Here is a 9,070-nt window from a genome sequence, read left to right on the forward strand (position 1 = left end):
TTTTGTCACCGTGTGCGCACTTGCATTGAAACATATAGAGAATGAGACAGTTACGTCGCAGGCTTGTCGTCACTCGTCGAACCCGCAGACAAAAAGGTTGCGTCGCAACGTGTGCGCACTTTCATACTAGCCCATAGACCGATCTCCGCAGACAAAAAAATTGAGTCACCCGTCTGTGCGGGCCCTAACGCATACTTTGCAATTCGCAGGAGATACCAACGCCTGGACTGGCAACACCGACCGGGTTAAACGTCAAATTCAAGCTTCGTGCGTATATCATTTCAATAATGTGTTATAAATATTAAAAATGTAAAATATAAGGAATTACAGTGATGTATCGTATTTTAATTAAAATGAAAAAGTGTTATCATAAGTTTTCATGCAGCCTAAGAAGCCAAATATTGACGAAAAAACTACGCCAACCGTCAACGGAGTAGCGTTCAAGATTTAAAATTAAATAATTAATTAGCGTTTTTTACAGATGGGTATAGCTTACTTAATATTTAAGTGTAGTTTTTCAGATTATTTGTCTAGAACTAGTAACTGTCATAGGTTATTTTTGTGTTTTCTGTTTGTAAACATTTGAAGTACATAATAGTATTTTAACTTCCATATTTACATTTTCTTTGTTAAACCAACTCGAGATAATAAAACCTTACTCACTGCTATCCCGTGTGACTTGCAACAAAGTGAATTACAAAGTTTGTTATATGAAATCTTGTTAACAAAATCAAGGCTGTGGTTTCATATTCTTGTATCTTAATCACATTATATCCTGTTATAAGCCCTATTTAATATATTTTAACAATACATTTAGGCTTCAATATCTCACATGATGAATAATGTTACAGAACAAACTAGCAAGGTTACAACACACCGGGATGTGATGGTGGCTAGAATAAAATAAACACAAGCCTCAAAAATAAGCAATCAGCCAACCAAGATGTCAAGTATGAAGACCTGCAAGGACAACGGGATGACCTCTAGGCAGTCATTGATCGGTTCCAGCAATGCCAAGAGATACATGAGCAGGCATTACAACGCATCCGGGACCTCGAGCAGCAACTGCAGGAGTCGGATTCAAAATGGTATTGCAAGTATTGCTCCGGGAACTCCGCTCTGGCTGAAAACAATTTAAGTATATTTGCTGAATATAATATATTTGATTTAGATGTGGTTCATGACAGTGCATCATGCTCCCCAATGAAAGACCCTGTAGATTTAAAACAGTCTGTGCACATAGAGGGCGGCAGTGATCCCAGAGTGATGTTGAAAGGGTCAAATAAAATTAAAAAATATCTAAAGCTAAGCAAATTCAAAATACATCAAAATGTAACAGCTGCCTTAAGCGATGAGCTTCTAAACTGTCAATACCAACTTGACCTGACAGCACAGGAGTTGAACCATCGCTCCGATGAATTTCACAAATTAGAATTGAAACTAAAAGACCTGAATAATAGGTATGAACTGACAAATAAAGCATTACACGAGTACATCTTTTGTGAATAACGTTCTAGATCCATCGAGCGTGTACCCTGTGTGCATGGACTCGCCTGCGCCCGCTTGTTCGAGCCGCGCCCGAGCCGGCTTAGCCCCGCTCCCACAAGCCCGCGCCCGTGCGCCGTCGCGCCGGCTCCGTCGCCGTCGAGCCTTCTGCAGCTGGCGCTGTCGCGGCTGGCCGCCGAGCCTTCTGCAGCTGGCGCTGTCGCGGCTGGCCGCCGAGCCTTCTGCAGCTGGCGCTGTCGCGGCTGGCCACCGAGCCTTCTGCAGCTGGCGCTGTCGTGGCTGATCGCCGAGCCTGAGCCTCGGCCGCCGGCCCCCCGCCGCCGCTCCGCCCCGCGGCGGCATTATATATATTTTTTTCTTTAGTTGAGACATCAAGAGTCTTTTAAAACTCTAAAGTTATTTTAGTTATTTTTTATTTGTATGTATGTATGTATGTATAAACTCTTTATTGTACAAAACACAAAACACAAATATGACACAGGAGGATTTGTATCAGTTCGTTTTTTTTTTTCTTCATCATGTATATTTTTTTTATTTTTTTAGATATACCTTGACACTTAGAGACTCTATACAGTATCTCTAACATCTCTTATTAAGCATAGTAGCTTTGTAGGTACTTTGTATAATTTATTGAAATTAATTTCCATAGAGCAGTCTGTTAATATTTTCTTTATGAATACTTTTGCATGCGTATTTTGAAAAAAAGTGGCTGAGGCGTAGGGTTAAAGCCGGCGTAGCTTTATTTGACGTTCATATCATTGTAATATGCCTACTTGGAAATAGTGCATTACGATACAAGTGCGTAAAAATCGACACGAGTTACGAATTTCCTTTTCGCACGTGTATCGTACGACGTTTTTCAGTACAGATGGCCCTCCGAAGTTTAGACCTGACATATACTCGTAATGAACCACTTCTCGCACTAGTGCGTAAAAAAAAACACCATCTGTACTGAAAATAAATATTTCAATGCATTTCAACACTTAGCATGATAATTAAGAAACTTTTCAAAGAATTTAATTAATAAAATTGACTTATAAATATATTGTTTTATTCCACATTCATATATTTAAAAAAATCGATGATGAAATGATGAATGTTGATCATAAATTAGCCGCAAATCGTACAACTTCTGTCTTATTCTGATAATAGTGCCATCTGACTCTGTCGTGCTGATATATGTAGCTGTTTGTGGTAAAACATTTTTATAGTAATAATAATAAAATAATCTGAAAGTAATACTTCCGTCTTAGTGCGTTTTCACATTATACGATCCGATATTGGATGCAGGACCGATATCCCATATATTTAGCCGCAATTTTTGATTTTCGCCTTTGAAATCCTTCCTGACATCCGCACTTAGGGTTGTAATATTTTACGTAGCATATTTTGCCTATTCTGGGATGTACGTCCAAGATAATTTAGAATAATCGTTAAAACTTGTGCAAAAAAAAAACAAATACTAATGATAATGAATGTGCATATTGAGAGTCAAGAGTATTGTACGCCAAATTCTGGCAGATTGTGATGTTACAAAATACTAACCCTATCATCAATTCATCATTTATAAAGTCGCCGTCAATAGAATTTGTGAACAATGTAAACAAACCTTGTACGTTGTCAAAATGTCTTTAATTTTCATTCTAACTCATCAGATACTGGCTAAATCCAACCTTTGAAATAATAAAATTGTGCTAAAATATTGATATTTTGTATAATGGTTTGTTTACATTGTTGGCAATTTCTATTGACAGCGATTTTAACTACTCACATTCGAACAATAAATAAATTGAATTTAAAACTTATCTTCAATATGCCAACTTTGTTTAGCATGCAGTGTTGTGCATCTTGCATACGCGCCATCTACCGGATTATAATGTTTGCTATTAGTCATCAAACGTACAAAACACTTCCCATGAATTGAATCTGATTCAAGTACCCGATTGGTAAAAAATGACTTAATTGTTTTTGTTAATTTCGGTGTTATATAGTGATAATGTTGTACGATCATGTTCCAAATTTTGAAATAATACGACTTAGGTCATTTAAATGAAATTATTTCGTGAATTGAACAATACCATTTGTCGCGAGAGTATAGTAATGCGATGGCACAATAGATGTATTGTTTTACGAGTCAAACATATAAAACGATGTACTGAGTTACACGTCTTCCTTTATTTAGTTTAGTCTATGGTTGTAATTAGGTACAAGTTCAATTTGTTATGACTTATGATAAACATTAAGATTAAACTGACAAACAACGTCAAACTAGTAGCGGAAAAAATAATCGTCCAAGTAACCGGCCAGTATTAATACCCCTAAATACTGAAAAAAGGTAAACAACCTCTAGCAATGCGATATACACAATGTTGTATTACGAGTACAATAGAATGGGCACGTAAAAAATAACTAATAATACTAATTTAAATAAAAATATTACCCCCATCAAGATATAGCTCAATCGATTCTACTCTCGATTCTGAACAAACTGTTTTCAGGTTTTTAGTGTTAAGTAAAACACGGTGTATACTGTCACTGTTGTGAAATCCCCACCATGTGACCACGAATGCTGTAAAGTGTTCAAAACGCGATATAATCCGTTTTTAAACCCAAAGCGACGGGGTGTTATAAGTTTGACGTGTCTGTCTGTTTGTTTGTCAGTCTGTCTGTTTGTCTGTGTGTCTGTCTGTAGTATTGTAGCTCGCGAACGGATGAACTGATTTAGATTTTTTTTTTGTTCGAAAGCTGAATTAGTCGGGAATGTTCTTAGACATGTTTAATGAAAATCGGTCCACTATGTCACGGTCGGGGGTTTTTTCAAAATTTTAATTTAGCGGATAGGTTTATAACCTCATGGGTAACTATCGCGCTTGCCGCGAAGACAGTATTAACCCTATCGATTTTAGAAAGAAAATAATATAATAATATTTACCTACATAATATACATATATCAATTTAAATTGTCATTCATAAATCCCTGAGCAGCAAAACTTTGTTCTTCTTTTTCTTTACTTTTCTTTGCTATGCTATAATATTGCTATAATAATTCTGCTTTTGCTTTTTGTACACCTTTGGTATTTAGTTTAAAGATATCAAGGTATACCTACAGTATGTTACCAGAAACTAGTCATTTTTTAAAGGATTTTTAATGAATTAATAAAAAAAATTAAGGTAGGCTACGTCAGGGACACAGACGCAATGGATAACGTGAAACGTTGGTGTGGACCACCGCTGTTGAGGAGGGGGCGTAATTAAGTAACTAGCGAAGGCCGCAGGCCGAGCTGCGGACAGACAGTGCTCCCGCACAGAGCAATAAAAAATGTGTGTAAAAAGCGAAGCGGCGGGCCGGAGGCCCAACGCTGAGCTTCGAAACCCAGCGAAGGCCGAAGGCCGAGCTCCGCGTAGGGCCGAAGGCCCGGAGCGTCCCAGAAGCGCTCCCAAGCACGCGAGGCCGCAGGCCGAGCTGCGGACAAATATCGCTCCCACACAGAGCAATAATAAAAGTGTCTAAAAAGCGAAGCAGCGGGCCGGAGGCCCAACGCTGAGCTTCGAAACCCAGCGAAGGCCGAAGGCCGAGCTCCGCGTAGGGCCGAAGGCCCGGAGCGTCCCCGAAGCGCTCCCAAGCACGCGAGGCCGCAGGCCGAGCTGCCGACAGATAGCGCTCCCACACAGAGCAATAATAAAAGTGTCTAAAAAGCGAAGGCCGAAGGCCGAGCTCCGCGTAGAGCCGAAGGCCCGGAGCGTCCCCAAAGCGCTCCCAAGCACGCGAGGCCGCAGGCCGAGCTGCCGACAGATAGCGCTCCCACACAGAGCAATAATAAAAGTGTCTAGAAAGCGAAGCGGCGGGCCGGAGGTCTAACGCTGAGCTTTGAAACCCAGCGAAGGCCGAAGGCCGAGCTCCGCGTAGGGCCGAAGGCCCGGAGCGTCCCCGAAGCGCTCCCAAGCACGCGAGGCCGCAGGCCGAGCTGCCAACAGATAGCGCTCTCACACAGAGCAATAATAAAAGTGTCTAAAAAGCGAAGCGGCGGGCCGGAGGCCCAACGCTGAGCATTAAAACTCAGCGAAGGCCGAAGGCCAAGCTCCGCGTAGGGCCGAAGGCCCGGAGCGTCCCCGAGGCGCTCCCAAGCACGCGAGGCCGCAGGCCGAGCTGCGGACAGATAGTGCCCCCACACAGAGCAATGATAAAAGTGTCTAAAAGGGCGAAGCGGCAGGCCGGAGGCCCGACGTTGAGCTTCGAAACCCAGCGAAGGCCGAAGGCCCGGAGCATCCCCGAAGCGCTTCCAAGCACGCGAGGCCGCAGGCCGAGCTGAGGACAGATAGTGCCCCCACACAGAGCAATCATAAAAGTGTCTAAAAAGCGAAGCGGCGGGCCAGAGGCCCAACGCTAAGCTTAGAAACTCAGCGAAGGCCGAAGGCCGAGCTCCGCGTAGTGCCAAAGGTCCGGAGCGTCCCCAAGTCGCTCCCAAGCACGCGAGGTCGCAGGCTGAGCTGCGGACAGATAGTGCTCCCACACAGAGCAATAATGAAAGTGTCTAAAAAGCGAAGCGGTGGGCCGGAGGCCCGACGCTGAGCTTCGAAACCCAGCGAAGGCCGAAGGCCGAGCTCTGCGTAGGGCCGAAGGCCCGGAGCGTCCCCGATGCGCTCTCAAGCACGGGAGGGCGCAGGCCGAGCTGCGGACAGACAGTGCTCTCAGGCAGAACAATAATTAAAGTGTGTAAAATGTATTCCGCGTGGGAGCACTATCTATCTACAGCTCGGCCTGCAGCCTCGCGTGAAAACACAAAAGGTAAACAAAAGACAAGACCTAGGTACATATTTATAAATAAATACCTTACACAGATCAACCCAGCCCCAAACTAAGCAAAGCTGCACCATGGGTGCTAGGCGACGATATACATACTTATTATACAGAAAACATCCATGACTCAGGAACAAATTATATGTGTTCATTACACAATTAAATGCCCTTACCGGGATTCGAACCCAAGACAGGATACTATAAACTACGCCAGACCAGTCGTCTAAGTGTCAGTAGTAGGTATGTATAATGTCGCTGGCACTCATAGTACAATTAGTACATAGCTAGTCTTACAATTAGTTTGAGGACTTTGACGCTAATAGGTTCGTTCTATGGAAGGTGTCTTCCAATATACACATTTGAGTATTTTTGTATATTTACAACTATAAGTTTTCGACACCCATTAAAAAGAACAAATTCTCAAGCAACCGCTGCCGGTTCCATTTACTGCCGCCGCGCCGCTGCAGATTCTGATGCATTATTTGAGAATGTTAATATGTTACTTACTGAATTTGAACTACAATGAATCATTATTGTTTGATCTTAGTAATAAAAGTATTTCGCGGCAGTTTAATGTTTTAAATTTTGCTTACGATGGCCTTACACGAATCGAAACAGACAACATTTCTTCGGTATGTTATATGCGGCCGCCGGCACCATATATTCTAATACTTATTTGAGGAGATGAATATGTTATACTATAGAAAAAGTATATTTATTGTAATCCTTGTTAGTTAGTGTTAGTACCTATTTTAAGTATTTTTTTACAGTTACATGCTTTAATTTTTCATACGGTGGCCTTAAACGAATCGGAAGAAACAAGATTGCTTCGGTATGTTATATGCGACGGCGGCGCCATACATTCTAATGCATATTTGAGGAGATGAATATGTTTTACTATAGAAAATGTATATTTATTGTGATCTTTATTAGTTAATCTTAGTATTTTTAATAATTTTTGATTGTTTTATGCTTTAATTTTCCCATACGATTGCCTCAAACGAATCGAAAGAGTCACGATTGCCAACAAGTTTCAGTACATTGGCAGCCGTTGCCGCCGCCATAGTTTCTAATGCATCATTTGATAAGATGAATAAGTTTTACTACAGATAATGTATATTTATTTTAATCCTTATTAGTTAATCTTAGTGTTTTAAGTAGTTTTTGACAGTTTTATGCTTTAATTTTTGCATACGATGTCTTCAAATATGAACAATCGCCATTTTTTTGTAAAAATTGCCACATTATTGAATTTTTCCAGCTGGTCATAAATAAATATGTAAGTTTTTTATAATATTTCGATAGTTCAGCACTAGATATATTTAACAATACCATTTTATGGTACAGCACAATACAATTTTTGTAAGTAATTGCTGAACAAACACTACAAAAAACGTCATTTTCTCAAACATGCAATGAAATATTGTCTTTACGTTCCTTAAAATGGGCTGGGAAGTATTGCTTTTTGGGCGCAACAACTCGAGAGGACTGTAAAGAGATTTCATATTATTTTTCAGGCCTAGGCCTGCAAAGTAACTTTTTTTATAAAATATTGTCCTTTAGAGCATTTTTTTTTATTTCATTGTATGTTTGAGAAAAGCACTATACATGCCTCGGCGTGAAAACGGATTCCCGGCCTCGTATCCCTATCCGGCCTCGCTCGCACGCTCGCTCGGCCGTATATACCCACTTGGCCGGAAATCCTCATTTTCCCGGCCTCTGATGTAATGTACTATTTTGGCCCGAATTGAACGCTTTTACCACAAAAGTGGCGCCATCTGTATCAGCAAATTATATATGTCCGAGTAATGGCTACTTTCCCCTATACGGTCATATTAAAATTATCTATGTAGGTGTTATAGTTACAGAGATATAAGCCACCTCGCCATAACACTTTTCGTTACACCTGGTTTTCGGTCCGGTCACTCTACTACGGGTTTTTAAAGACATTCACCTAACGTTTCACGTCAAAAAACACACTTTTCAGTACAGATGGTGTTTTTTGTGTGTGCGAGAAGTGGTTCATTATAATGCTAGGTCGAAACTTCGGAGGCTCATCTGTACTGAAAAACGTCGTACGATACAAGTGCGAAAAGGAAATTTGTAACTCGTGTCGATTTAAAACACTCCCTTCGGTCGTGTTTTAATTTATCGCCACTCGTTTCGAACTTCCTTTTTTACGCACTTGTATCGTAATGTACTATTATAAACTTTCTAACAAAAAAATGCTAGCAATGTCAGCGTAGGCACTAAGCTTGTAAGAGCTATGACAGCTCATAATTACTAGCGATGCGAGTAATGACAGTTAAAAAGTGCACGCAGTACCTTTGAAACGGAAACGGGAAAGTTTTTTTAAATTTGTTTTTTTTTTTTAATTATAAACTGGCCAGTGATTGACCTTAGTCGCACCAGATGGAAAGTGACGACAGGCCGAAGTTGTAAGTCATTGGTTCAGTAATAGCCTAATCACTCTTGACTTGAATACACCCAGATTGTGTTCGGTATGTTTCATTCCTTAGCAGTTCGCATTAGGAAAGAAGAGGCAAACCTCTTTGTGCGAATGAAAGGGAGGTCGATCTGGTCGATAAGTAAGTAATTTTTCATTTAATTTAAATAACTATGATTTGCTGATATATACAACTAATCACGAGCAAGACCTGGGCCAAATATTTTATTTGTAAGTTTTATTGTAAGTTTTAATGTAAGTGTTTATTGTATTATTTTATATGTTGTTAATAAAAGTTTATTGAGTAATCACTTGCCCAA

At 40.6% G+C, this 9,070-nt stretch overlaps 1 protein-coding gene across 1 annotated transcript; it reads right to left on the reverse strand.

The window, feature by feature from the left end:
* Nucleotides 1-932: 932 nt before the first annotated feature.
* LOC125238441 lies at nucleotides 933-2,047 on the reverse strand. The gene is made up of 2 exons (XM_048145790.1): nucleotides 2,000-2,047; nucleotides 933-1,928 (listed from the first exon to the last, which is right to left on the reverse strand). Exon 2 carries the CDS (start codon nucleotides 1,876-1,878, stop codon nucleotides 1,483-1,485), a length of 396 nt encoding a protein of 131 aa, XP_048001747.1. The 5' UTR covers nucleotides 1,879-1,928; nucleotides 2,000-2,047; the 3' UTR covers nucleotides 933-1,482.
* Nucleotides 2,048-9,070: the final 7,023 nt, after the last annotated feature.

Source organism: Leguminivora glycinivorella, chromosome 23, assembly GCF_023078275.1.
Source record: "Leguminivora glycinivorella isolate SPB_JAAS2020 chromosome 23, LegGlyc_1.1, whole genome shotgun sequence".
Lineage (NCBI taxonomy): Eukaryota > Metazoa > Arthropoda > Insecta > Lepidoptera > Tortricidae > Leguminivora > Leguminivora glycinivorella.

Bases quoted from the DNA above. Each gene is read 5' to 3' on its own strand.
- LOC125238441 (XM_048145790.1), bottom strand. From the start codon at position 1,878: ATGTCTCAACTAAAGAAAAAAATATATATAATGCCGCCGCGGGGCGGA.